The 14,343-nt window shown below is 34.1% G+C and overlaps 2 protein-coding genes across 2 annotated transcripts; one reads left to right on the top strand and one right to left on the bottom strand.

The window, feature by feature from the left end:
- The first annotated feature begins 4,438 nt into the window (after positions 1–4,438).
- On the top strand, positions 4,439–5,674 carry LOC115887038. The gene has a single exon (XM_030906360.1). The coding sequence runs from the start codon at positions 4,439–4,441 to the stop codon at positions 5,672–5,674; it is 1,236 nt and encodes a 411-aa protein (XP_030762220.1).
- A 1,437-nt stretch (positions 5,675–7,111) lies between these two features.
- Positions 7,112–7,866, bottom strand: LOC115887081. Its single transcript, XM_030906402.1, has one exon. The coding sequence runs from the start codon at positions 7,820–7,822 to the stop codon at positions 7,133–7,135; it is 690 nt and encodes a 229-aa protein (XP_030762262.1). The 5' UTR covers positions 7,823–7,866; the 3' UTR covers positions 7,112–7,132.
- Between the last annotated feature and the right edge of the window lie 6,477 nt (positions 7,867–14,343).

Raw genomic sequence — 14,343 nt, 5'->3', positions numbered from 1 at the left:
TGATCTGTCCTAATTAAAAATTCTTGGCCGTACAGATATTTATGAAAATGATCAACTGCCTTCACAATTGCTAGCAGCTCCTTCCGGGTAACGCAGTAATTCCTTCCTGGTTTGGATAGAACTCGACTGTAATATTCTATCACTCGTTCTTTGCCATCTTGCACTTGTGATAGCACTGCACCTATGCCGATATTGCTGGCGTCGGTATCCAGGATATACCTCCCTTGTTGTTGCGGGTAGGCTAGAATAGGACTTGAACATAAAGCAGCCTTAAGTCTTCCAAAGGCTACATCACAATCGGTGTTCCATTCGTAGCCGACTTCATCACCTGTAAGCCTATGTAAGGGTGCAGCTATATTGGCAAATCCCTTGACAAATCTTCTGTAATAAGTGCATAAACCCAGGAAACTTCTAAGTTCATGTTTGTCGCGAGGTTTAGGCCAATCCTTGATTGCAGCGATTTTCTTCTGATCGGTGTAAATTCCGTCTGCCGAAACTACATGACCCAAGAATTCCACTTGTCGCTGGAATAAGCTACACTTCTTCGGGTTCAAGTACAGGTGCGCATTCCTTATGCGGCCGAAGACTTCTTCTAAATTTCGCAAATGCTCCTCAAAAGTTCTTCCCATAACCAATACATCGTCGAGGTAAACCAAGCACGTTTTCCAAGTTAATCCTCTTAACACCACCTCCATGAGACGTTCGAAAGTGGCTGGAGCATTGCATAATCCAAACGGCATGACCTTGAATTGATATAGTCCGTTTCCTGTAGAAAAGCCGTCTTTTCTTTGTCTTCCTCGTCTAGACCAACTTGCCAGTATCCACTCTTTAAGTCGAGAGTGGAGAACCAGCACGAACCTGCCAGAGTTGTTAATGTGTCATCTATACGTGGCAGTGGGTAGCTATCTTTCTTAGTGACGTCATTGAGCTTCCTATAATCCACGCAGAATCGTGTACTACCATCTTTCTTCGTCACCAAAACAACAGGAGATGACCATGGACTTGATGATTCTTCGATTACTCCATCTTCTAACATCTTATCTACCATTGTCTCCATTTCTTGTTGTTTGGAAAGGGGCACCCTTCTAGGACGTTGTCGAATCGGCTGAGCATGACCAGTATTAATCCGGTACTTCACAAAATCCGTTCTTCCACTGTTGTTCTTCTCAAAAATACTGCCATGCTTTAGCAGGAACTGCTTGGCCTTCGGTTTCTCCTCAGGTGTTAGGTGATCCCATGGCTGTTCTAGATGTTTTAGTGTTTCTTGGGATGCCTTTTGTGTAACAGCTGACGACACTTTATCACATCGGGTGACACTTCTTACAGGTTCGCAGATGGCTATCTTGTCACCTTTTTGGATCTTGACACAATTCGGGTAAACATTCGCAATTCTGATCGGTATATTCTTGTCGGTGTTCACCAATTATTTTCCTACTAAGTACCTATCTTGTTTCTTGTCGCCACTTTGTACCAGTCCAACACAGCACCCAGCGATTTTCTCCACTTTACCGAATATGATCTTCTCGGTATTACCAGGTATCACCACAGTTTCCGCTGATCTTACATCCATTCTTCCTGATCCCTCGTCTGGAGATAACATAAACTCTTCATTTCCGATATTCAGGATATTTCTCTGGTGATCGAACGAAAATCCATGTTGACGAATCACATCCATGCCCAAGATGAAGTCATCTTCAATATCTGCCACTAAGACGCTATGCTGGAACTTCAAATTTCCTAACTTCAGTTCGACGATAGCCTCTCCCCGTACAACGGCCATTTCCCCCGTAACTGTACGTAAACACACTCTTCTTCTCAGAGGCATCAGCTTCAACCCTTGCACTGAGTTGGCCCGTACCAACGATACCATAGCGCCAGTGTCCACTGTCATTCGGATTCTCCTACCATTGACCTTCCCGTCGATCACCAAACTGTCAGCGGTTCTTCCTAAACTCCTAATGGAAAAAATCCTGGGGGCTCTGTTCTCCCCAGTCAATACTTGCCCCTTAGTATTGACTGATTTTAGTTTTCCTGGTGCCTACGTTCTCTGGATGGTGAACGGGATCGCATTTGAACGCGGCAATCCCGTTTGATGTGGCCATTCCTGCCACATCTATAACACCTTATGTCCTGTGATCTTCTATGGTTCTCTGTCTGGGTGTTGTTGCTACTTTTGTTCACTAGTAACTCACATAGTTTACTAAACATCTCCCCCAAACGTATGTGAGAACTTCCGGGCTGTTCCTCGACCGTTACCGATCTTATCTTCGGTCTAGGGATGGCGCTAAAAGCAGCTTCAATTTCTAGCGCCCTGACCAGTGCTTCGCTGCTGGTAGAAAATCGGAATATTTGCAGCGCCCTCTGCAATTCGTTGTCCCTCAGTCCGCTGATAAAGCACTGAGCAGCCAGTTCTACCCTAAATCCTTCCGGTGCTTCTGGATACGCTAGGTATACCAGGCGACGTAAGTCTGCTTCAAATTCCTGCAGACTCTCTCCGGACCTCTGCATGCGTGTCTTGATCTGGGCCTGGTAAAGTTGACGTCGATATTGGTTGCCATATCTTTTGTCCAGTGCAGCGACCAAAGTTTGGTATTCCTGCTGTTGGGTTGCAGGAATAGTTTGCAAGAGTTCCAGGGCAGGGCCACGCAGCGCGATGACAAGTGCCGCTGCTTTCTCCTGGTCAGTCCATCCATTCGCAGCAGCCGCTGCTTCAAACTGGTGGTGGTACATCGTCCAGGTGGTTTGTCCATCGTAGGTCGGGGCCTTGAAGTTCGCAGTTCCATGAACGCCAGGTGTCTTTACTTGTACCTTGGTCTTCTGTAGGTCCATCTCTAATTTTTCCATTTTCTGCCGAAGGCGTTCCTCAAGATCTTCTACGGCTTCTTGAAGGTGGATGTCTTGCCTTTTTTCCAGTTCTTCAAAGTTCTTCTTAAATCGGTTTTGATCTTCTAATTTTTCTTTCTGGCGACGCACTTCTAAATCTTCAACAATTTTCTCCAACCGTTCTTGTCTAATTTCTTGATTTTCAAGAATTTTCTGAAGCCGGTCCTGTTCTTCTTGTTTGTCGTGCTCTCGTTGAACTTTGAAATCTTCGAGAATTTTCTCAAGCCGGTCCTGTTCTTCTTGTTTGTCTTGTTGTCGTTGAATTTTCAAATCTTCGAAAATTTTGTCTTGCCGGTCCTGTTCTTGTTTTTCTTTCTTTTGATGCGCTTCTAAACTTTCTAACATTTTTTCTTGATTTTCCATAAGTATTTTCTGTAGACAGTCTTGTTCCTCTTCTTTCTCTCTTCTCATATTCTCCATAAAATCGCCCAATAATTTGCTTACTTCCTCCATTTTCTTCGCTTGCTCCCTTGTACCAACCATAAAAATACTTAAATTCGGTCTAAAAATCTTCCAATCCACTTAATTTCTTCTTAAAATCCTCTTGAATCGCACTTCCGACACCAATTGTTACGGATTCCGTGGGTCCACTATTTAAACTCACGATAAAATACTTAACGAATTTATTTGTTTCACTCTGTACACACAACTTATACTATTTACAACACAACTTATGCAACTACTATTACTCTAACGGTATTTCGCGGTATTTTCAAACTTCAGACTTCAGACTATCTTCAGACTTGTCCAACTGTCAAAGCGCGGGCCTTATATACCCCCTGGCGATTGTTTCTAGATTTTTCTAAAGAATTCTATAATTTTCTTTTACTTTCTGGCGAATGCGCCAGGTTCCTCAATGCACGTTGCGATTATTTAGCAGTATGCAGTTATGCAACCAGTAATACACCTTGACAATATAGAAAAATACATTAAAAATGGTATTCGAGAAAATTTTGAAAACGAATCTATTGGGTTTTCACTTAAGTCAAATACAAACACTTTAAAATCTCATTTTTTTTGCACCGAAAAAATTGATTTTACAAAAACCGATTCAATAGGTAGACTTTTAGGTTTCGAGAAAAGAGTGATTGAAGCTAATGTAATTAATCAGTCAGATAATGTAGTCAATATTAGCAAAGTTAACACTATTTGTATTGATTGCAACATTTGTGTAGGATCGTTTAGTAATGGTAAACCTGTACACATAATTCATCAATTTTTTGCCGCAGTAGCTCCAGGCTATAAAATAGTGGAATCCCCACTACCCATATTATATTTTCCCGTCAGCGTTAAAACAATCAACAACATTACCGTAAAAATAATCGATCAGAACGTAGATCTTATTAATTTTCGAAACGAAACAATTACGGTTAGACTACATTTAAAAAGCGATAATAATGGTTATCAGATATAATAGACCAATACCACCAGTTATTATTAAACGTTATAAAAAGACTACATCTAGTTGTAAGAATAGTATTAAACAATCCTCTGAGAAGCTAACACCAGAAAACCGCCAATTTCTCCAATCTTTGGGGTTTAAAGTATTACAATAATGGATATACTTAATGTAACAGAAAAACTCTATGTAGACAATTCAATAGTTAGTACTGAATTACATACATATCAACCATTCATCTCTTCGAAATTCGATTATAACGATGAAATACGAATACCAATTCAAGAACTTGATGCGTATACGCTACCTTCAGAAAGTCTTTTATATATTGAGGGAGCTCTTTTAAATAATGAAGACAAATACACAAAAAAATTAAAGTTTGTTAATAACGGCATTGCATTTCTATTTAGAGAAATTCGCTTTGAACTTAACGGGGTTATTATAGATTCTGTAAGGAATGTTGGGTTAGCTTCAACTTTAAAAGGATACGTTTCTTTCAATACCAATGAGAGCATTAAACTGCAGAACGCTGGATGGTTCCCAGACAGAAAAGAAAGTGATAGAATCTTGGTAGATGACAATGGAAAATTTAATGTATCTATACCCCTAAAAATACTTCTTGGATTCTTTGAAGATTATAAGAAAATTATTTTAAATATGAAACAAGAGTTGGTCCTAATTAGGGCTAGTAATGACTTAGATGCCGTTTTCTTTAAAGATGATACAACCCCTCCAACAACTACTGTTGAAACGCCAAAGGTTTCAATTGATAAACTATGTTGGAAGATCCCTCATATTACAGTCGATATTCCTCAACAACTTGCTCTAACTAAGATATTAGAATCAAACAAAGAACTTTTAATTGGATTTCGAAGTTGGGAAATTATTGAATATTCTTCATTACCTGAGACCACTCGTCACACATGGCCAGTAAAAACCACTAGTAAACTCGAAGCTCCTCGTCATGTCATAATTGCATTCCAGATAGATATAGGACAAGTTACTAAAGATATGAGTCAATTTGATAATGTTGATTTATCTAATATCCGAATCTTTTTAAATTCCGAAAGATATCCATATCATGACCTATATTTAAATTTTAAAGAGAACAAATATTCTGCTTTATATGAAATGTATGCTGATTTTAGGCACTCTTATTATGGAACTTCTATTGAACCAATGTTTAGTCCGGAAAAATTTAAGAGTATTTATCCAGTTACACATATTGACTGTTCTCATCAAAAAGAATTCCTACAAACCGGTTCTATTGTAATGAGAGTGGAATTTGAAACAAATGCTAATATCAAAAAAGAAACATCTGCTTATTGTCTTATTTTGCATGACAAAGTATTTAGTTATAACCCCTTAACAAAAATTGTTAAACCACTCTAATGCGCATGCAACTCTAACTACATAAATGTAGAAACTGATCAACATCAGATATCAGTATGAATACAGAACTGGAACTACGTGTATCTGAATATTTAAAAAAATTAAAGAGATTAAAACAACAAATACAAAATTACACCAACAAAAAATCAATGTATATTAAATTTTCACGTATGAAAATATGAAGTTACTGGTGCTTGATGTTCAAGGATTTAAAGTAGAGAACAATCGATTTACTCCTAAAGAATTAGCAGCATATGATGGAAAAAAGATATGTCATTTCCTGTTTAAACGACCTTTTAATTTAAATCAGTTACCACCACACTTGGCCAAGGAAGCTAATTGGTTAATGCAAAATCATCATTATCTTCCATGGTATAAAGGATATACACCAATTCATAAGTTTTCTGATATCATCAAAGATATCACTGAAGAAGTAGACCATGTATATGTAAAAGGGAGAGAGAAAGCAGAATATATAAGAAAGTACTCATTAAAACCAGTGATGGAACTCGATGAAAACCCAACCATACAGCCAGGAGAGCCTCAGTGTTCTCATCATTCAAAATCACCATCCATTTGTGCTCTAACTAACGTTTATTATTTGTATAATAATTTTTTAATGATTGAATAAAGCAAATATTTAATAACCTGAGTTTTATTTACTATCTGTACTAAACAGCAACACATATTAAAATACAGCAAACAGACAGCAAAATACAGCAAACAGACAGTAAATACAGCAAACAGACAGCAAAATACAGCAAACAGACAGCAAACACACAGCAAACAGACAGCAAACAGACAGCGAAATACAGCAAACAGACAGCAAAATACAGCAAACAGACAGCAAAATACAGCAAACAGACAGCAAAATACAGCAAACAGGCAGCAAAATACAGCAAACAGATAGCAAAATACAGCAAACAGACAGCAAAATACAGCAAACAGACAGCAAAATACAGCAAACACACAGCAAACAGACAGCAAAATACAGTAAAACAGTTTTCTGATGGGATTAAATAAAACGGACACATAAAATAAAAAATTTATTCGTTTACATTTTCTTCAGACATATCTTTGGGTATAAATTTTTTGACTTCATTCACAAAGTGGTTTAGATCCAGCTCCTTAATTCTATTTGTGAAAGTTTTTATATCTGATGTGTTTAAATATATATCACAAGCTTCAACCCCCCTTCGATATTTTTTAGCAATTTCTTTACACTCTTCAGCAGTATAGAATTTCTCCATACCATAAACAGCTTCATGTTCCGCATCAAATTCTAAGTTTTCCTAATGCTCTTTTAAATTTTCGACAGCAGATATCAAGTCGTAAGCTGGTGTCACTTTTACGTATGCCATCCACATCTTGACTGAAAGATACTGAGTAAACTAGCGGTATTAAGTACTAAATTTAGGTGGTGGGGGGAAATAAAATGGATAGTTGAATGAATAAATTTTATTTTTTAATGATACTTTTCACAAACTCATTGCATGCAAAAGTTTCTACATCTTCTATAACACAATCAGGATAAAATTGTAGTAACTCGAGTACACAGCAAACATTAGCACTGTTTGGATTAGGTGTGATTACATCATAAATATTTTTAATCAAATCTCCATTTTGCAGGGAGACTCCACTAACGATAGTATTATAATATTTTGAAAATTCTTGAAATTTCAACATATCAAAACGGTATTTCACCAAATTCACTAAATTTACAAGTTCGTTTATTGTATCACCAGCTAAGTATAATTCGTTTCCTCCGTCTTGAGTTATCTTGATAACTCTTGAATCACCCATAAAAATAAAATGTATCTCGTATCCGTCTCCTTGCATAGGTCGCCATCCATAGCTGTTGGAGTAAATAAAGCTCAACATAACCCCTTGATTGTTTAAAAATGAGATCCACTGATCTTCATTGAAAACTATATGTTGATTGTATTTGTATCCTCCAAGCTTCATTACTGGTGTATATTTCCTTTCCAATAAAAATCCAACGCTAACCCATTTGGATCTTGATTTATTAATATAATATTCACTAATTAAAATCTCGCTGCGCTTAGTTCGAAATTCTTCAACTTTTTTAATTTGTTTATCGAGCGACACACTAGTTGATAGCTGGTTGTAAAAGTTTGCCTGATACATTTTAAGGTTATAATAAGAGCAATGTTGTCAACAGAATGCTTGCAAATATTTTTGTCACTGATTAAGAATAACCAAGAACAAAATGGAAAGGGGATTGTGTTGATGGGAGGATACAAAATGATCATAATTTAAAAACCAAGAAAAAGTGTAAACGGGGTTGTTGTATCGTAATGATCACGTTATTAATTTATCTTTCTGAAATACCACAAGAGAATTGAAACTATCAGTAATATCACTAATACACCGGCTAATGTAAAGAGTATGGTGTATGAATAATCAGAGTTCTGTTTTACATTTTGAAGAGAACAATTAGTTGTTTTAATTTCGAACCATGAAGAAAATATTCGAGATCTATTTGGATAGATGTGCAAAATTTTAAAAAATGTATGATTAGTGGTATTTAAATCATAAGAAAATACATTCACATCATTTATTCGAGAAAAATTCATAGGTTTATAACATTGTGGATATGTTTCTATTTATGTCTCTCATTTATGTCTCTCATTTAAGCAAATATATTGAAGGTATACATTTGGCGGTTTATGTACATATAGGATATTTCCCAAGATGGAGAATAACAGTATTGCCTTTACTGGTTCCATTTTAGAAGGGATTCAGCCGTAAACTAACGAAAAATTAAACAATTTTATGTTTTTATATACATTTATTTTTATAATTTTATATACATTTAATATAATACATCATCATACATTATACTGTTTAAAATATCTACAGCATCATTAACATCTTTATCATCAGTAGTACACGCATTTTTATGCCCCCAGGCTAATGTTCTAAAACTTCCAGGAATTATACATCGCTTGTCATCATTAGGTGATAATGCAACTTTATTTTTTAATTGTGTATACATATCATGCATTATTGATTTAAAAATATTCATATTTCTAAATTTAATAATAGAATTTTGATCAACGCCTTTATAATCTTCTGAAGTAATAGAATTTTTAATTACATATTTTTTTACTCCCTTTGCTTTTCTCTCAGATTTATTTTCTAGATTTACACAGTAAGCCTTTGCTCCTGTTCCATAAAAACTTAGAATAGGTTTACCAGCAAATTCATCCTTCATTCGACCCAAGACAGATTTATTTTTAGTTATTTTATATACATTATTTTCATCATAGTTGGATGTATCAAATTTATGTAAATTTTCTTGCATATCTTGGTAAAAATTTTCTGTTTTTACATATAACACCAAACTGTCTGTATCGGTGTACAATAAAATTGCATTTTCACCATATTTATTTTTTATATAATCGTAATAAAATTTATAAATAACACTTTTTGATAATTCTAGAACACTGAATCCAATATATATTGGTTTATCATAAGATACTTTCATTCTTCCCATTTGAATTGCAACCAGATTTTCAGTAAAAACCAACGAATTTTTAAAATTAGGTTTAGCAATTAATGTTTCTGCTTCATACTGTTTACCTTTATTTTTCCAGTGAGTTATCAGTTTAATATCCACACGTTTATCAACATTTTCCAAAGATTTACCATAAATAGAATTATTAAATAACTTATAACAATCCTTTTCTAGTTTGTTTTTAGATTTATTTCTCATTTCAGTATTTAGATCAATATATGGTTTAAGAAACGGTGACTGTCTAAATTTAATTGCTCTATGAATTTTTATTAATTCAAGACCATTTTTTAGCGCCTGCTGAAGATTTTGATAGTGGATTGTATACTTTTCTTTGTTTTCTAAATTGCAAATTAATTTTTTTTCAGTAGAACCAGGTGCACAAATATTTTCAGCCAAAAATGGTAATTCATTGTGTTTATCATGTAATTTTTTTGGATAATTAATATCTACTTCAAATACATTGCCGTAATCTGAATATTGTGATATAGACATTTTATCAAGATTTTTAATTTCATCTTTTGATAACCAAGTGAAATCTCCTACAGGCAGGTACTGACTCATACTATGTCCGTACAAGTTTGTTGCATCTAAATACATAATATAAGAATTTTGTTTTGAAGAGTAAAAATTTTTAATAAAAGGGTTATTAGCTTCAGCTTTTCGAACACTACAATGACAAATACCACCTCTTATACTATTTTTAAAAAAATAAATCATGTCAATATCAGTCAACAATTCTAATTTTACATCTGTTGTTCGTAACATCGCATCCCAACTTAAACCTGGAGCTGTGTAGTAATGAGCCGGATCCAAACAATAGATGTTCATAGAAACATTTCGAAAGGCTTCAAAGAAATCTGTTAATATTAGAACATCAGACACAAGATAAATTTTTGTATAATCCATTAAATTTTGACAATTGAATAAATTCCACACATTAATGGCTCTATCATAATCTTTTTGATCAATAGGTTCGTCTCTAAGTGTATCATAAAAATTATCAATACTTGGTAGTTTAGTTTCATATCATTTATCAATAGAATTCACATATGAATAAGGATAAATTCCCTTCTTTCTTACTTCATCAAACTGTTTTGTTTCCTGAAAATATTTTTTTATTTCAATACACTGATCTGGATCTAAACTTTCTCCTAATTTTTCCAAAGAAGAGTTAACAAAACGAAAGGAATCCAAAAATCTTAATTTGACATAAACATTTTTATCTTTTTTTCTTTAGTTTTCTTTTTATCTACCAAAATTAATTTTGAGAATGAAATATATTTTTCCTTTGTTTGAGCTATTACATCAATTTTATCATTTTCTTTACAAAGATGTTTAATATACAGATGAAGATCATAATTTAAATTATGAAAAAATACTGGAATAAATCCTGGATTATCTTTGAAATTAAGGTTGCATGATCCTTGTTTAAGTGTATTTGTGTACACATGTGTATGTGCAGGACCGCGATATTTTCCCGTGAAATGATTGTGATCCTTGGCCTTAACTTCTCCAGGTTTAAACGGTTGTTGACAAATATGACAAATTTTGCTATCTCTAAATGTAACTTTCTCTTCCTCAGTTAATGGAAACATCGGAACTACATGTTTCAAATAATCATTATAAATTCGATGCACATGGTTCTCAATTCGTTTACAAAATTCCTCGGCCGCATCATTTCCGAAGTAATAGTCTATTACAGATAAAGAGTCGTCATATGAACATTTAATAAAATAAGCAAATGCGTACGGTTCATGTTTAAAAGTGTTAATAGTATAAGATTGCAAATTATCTTCTGGTTTTTTGTGATCCAAAGGTTTAAGAAAACATTCAAAATCTGCATAAATTACAAAAGGTACTCTTAACTGTTTTTGAAAATTTTCAAACTGAAGAATGTTTTCTGGAATACTTTGACCAAATTTGTTAATTTTTAAACTTTTAGTAGGAATTTTTGTAACCACATGATTACAATCATTCCTTTGATGTATTGCTAATTTTTCATAAGAAGAAAAATAAATTAAACACCCCTCACAAAAATATTTCTTATGTTCCTTTTTATTAATTTGAGCTGATATTAATCTAGACATGTTTTTTATCCAACAATAATGATTATTTTTACCATCACTTATTAGTAACAGATTCACATGGTTTGTTAATTTTTTATCACTATAATAAAGAGGTCCAACTACTTCATGTTTTAACTTATTGTCTTCGAAAACACTCTCTAGACCATACATGTTCACGGATATTTCATTTAATTGTTCAAATTTTGATATGTCTTTTAGTTTTACTGCGAATTCTATACCTTTAAAATCGAAACGTGTAAAAAAATCAGGATATGATGTTGTTCTGTCACTATTTACTTCTACTGGAAACTTTGCGCTTATAAGACTCCATCCAAAACAAAATTGATCTTTATTTTGCACATTGATCACAGCTTTCTTATTTACTATATCTCTTGGTAAAGGAATGTATGAAGATCCTCTCATAGGATTATATTTATTTACATTGATCTCCAGATATAAAATTTTTTGTAAAGCCCATCCGGATCCATTTTCTGCGAATATAGATATTTTTTCTTTAACAGTGTCGAGAAAATCATGAAAAATATTATCGAGGTTACTTCCAAAATGTATAACTTTATTTCGTGTGTTGAAAGATTTGGTCCCAATAACTTCCTTAGATTGAAGAACAAATTGACCAAACAACTCTGCATTTATTTTCAGTGAATGATGTTTTATTAACTCCTCATTAATTAATTTATCAAACTTTGGTTTTATTTCTTCAAAATATTGATCAATTTCTATATAATCCTTAGATGGAAGTAACATAAAAGACACAATTCGGTTTTTAAGGGCCGATTTTCTGATTCTTACATTTTCACTATTGTTTTTTATCACAACACTTTTGTGGAGATTTGATCGTAAATGTGCACTGATTTTATTTTTTATGAACCATATACCGCATTCCCGACAAAATTTTTAAGTTATTTTTGGGACTTTCTTGTCAACTTTACACTTTTCAGGAATATCTGTGATGTCATCTGCAGCCTTTCTTTTCTTAGTAATTTTTAATTCAGATCCTGAACGACTGAAACGGAAAATACATGATTCCTTTTTGTGTCTGTATACATTTGTTCTATGTTTGAAACACTTGTTACATTCACTGCACTTAAACATAACGATAACTTTTGTACGTTCTATGGGTTTGATAATTCAACTTCTAATTTTTATAAAAATCGTCTATGAAAGAAACTACCTTCTTTACTCCATGATAAACTGATTAGTACTGGGATAACGAGTAATGATCCTATTTAAAATAAGCGAAGGGGAAAGGGGACAGCAAACGGTGGGAGGATGTTATATCTTTCGGGTTAGGATCGTGGGTGGGGGGATTTTGCAACCAGAGAATGAGGGGTGTATCTGTATCTTGTGCGCCAGAATCGGGTGTATCTGTATCTTGTGCGCCAGAACCGGCCTATTCTCCCTACTATTCACCCTGTTTCTTTAACTTGACAACAGTTTCAACGCGCCTTTTAGATATTCCAAAACTATGCAAGAATGTCTTTTTACATACCTGCACATCACCTGAGCCATTAGGTAATGTAAAGCAAACTGTGGCTTGCCTTCTATTTTCAGTTGAAACTTCATAAGTTCCATGCCGTCTTCTTTTTATAGGACAAACCCTCAAAAGGCCCATTATATACGAATTTTGCTTTACATTTGACGACAGCGGCGTGAAATATATACTGGTAATTTCTGAAAAATCAACTGAAATGCACCAAGCCTATAACAAGTTATAACTCTTCATACAGCCTCAGGGCTTTGACAAAAGCCAGTATCTGAGACGGCTCCACAGAGGCCAGCTCTGCATCTCCGACATCAGCCGTACCAAACTTTATGGCACGTACGGTTGTCGTATGGGCACACCCAATGATAAAGTGTTCAGCTATTTCCTCATTTTCCCCACAGAATCTGCATTTGCCGTTGTTTCTCAGCTTCAATCTACTGACGTGTTCGTTGAGTGCCAATCCGCAGATCATTCTTACTTAAATCAATTAATTTTGACAAGCTAAGAGTAAAAGCAAATAACCTGTTCTTTAACTTCATTTCCAGACCAGGCAAGTGCAAAAATTTGCACACTGAAAATAAATCCATAGTATCCCGAAAAAAACATTTCGCCTATGGATTGACACTGAAAAATAACAGTATAAATTTGTGCACGGCAAATATTTTCAAATGCGCATTACTTTTAAAAGCTGTATTGTCGATCCGGCAACAATTAACGAGTTCACAATATATTCTGTCATCAAAAGGTATTTCAGGGAATTATTTATGTGCTTCCCCAAGCTGTAAAAGAAAAAGTTGTGGTTAAAAGTTTTTACCGTCTATTGATCATATTTTTGGTATAAATTGCGTTAAAGACGCCTGGGAAATGACAATCGACGATAATTTTGGTTTGGTTTGGTTTCGTCATTTACTTGGCCTGTACTCTTCTTTGAGCTAAATCAGATACTCTTTCTAAAAAATAATAAACGCTTTTCGAATCGCCATTAAATTTTATACCCCAAGATGAAATTGGTTGTTTATTAGCGGAACAAGAAACTACCGGATTAACATTGACTATAGGAGCAACAGAATTATGTTCAAAACTATCATTCAGATTTTGAGTATTAGAGATTGAAACTGTTTTTTCATCTAAATCGGATTCTAACTTTAAACAAGTAACATACGATTCATTTTTAAATTTAATAATTTCCTCCTCATTAGGCTTTGAAATTACTATCCGTCTTACACGACCAGATAAATGAGCTAATCTAGATTTTACTCTTAAAAATGTACTATCTGCAGAACTACCCTCAAAATCAGAAATTAAACTTGTAATAGAAGATAAACTTTTATTAATTTCAGTTTGTTCCGTCATAAAATCAACTTTATAACTGTCCATATTAATTTGAGAACCTGGATTGCTTAGTTCTTTCTTAAAAAGTTTCGAAAGCATCTTTCTTTTATCAACAATGCCCCTTTCAGTATAAACAAATCGAATATTTAACTCATACTCCAACTCATAATCCAACAAATGATTAACTCTAAACTTTTCTAAATCCATAATTACTGAATAAATTTTA

This window comes from Sitophilus oryzae, unplaced genomic scaffold (assembly GCF_002938485.1).
Source record: "Sitophilus oryzae breed Bouriz unplaced genomic scaffold, Soryzae_2.0 scaffold_551_pilon_pilon, whole genome shotgun sequence".
NCBI lineage: Eukaryota > Metazoa > Arthropoda > Insecta > Coleoptera > Curculionidae > Sitophilus > Sitophilus oryzae.
The sequence above is the reverse complement of the archived record's forward strand: the minus strand, read 5'-3'. Positions and strand labels throughout refer to the sequence as shown.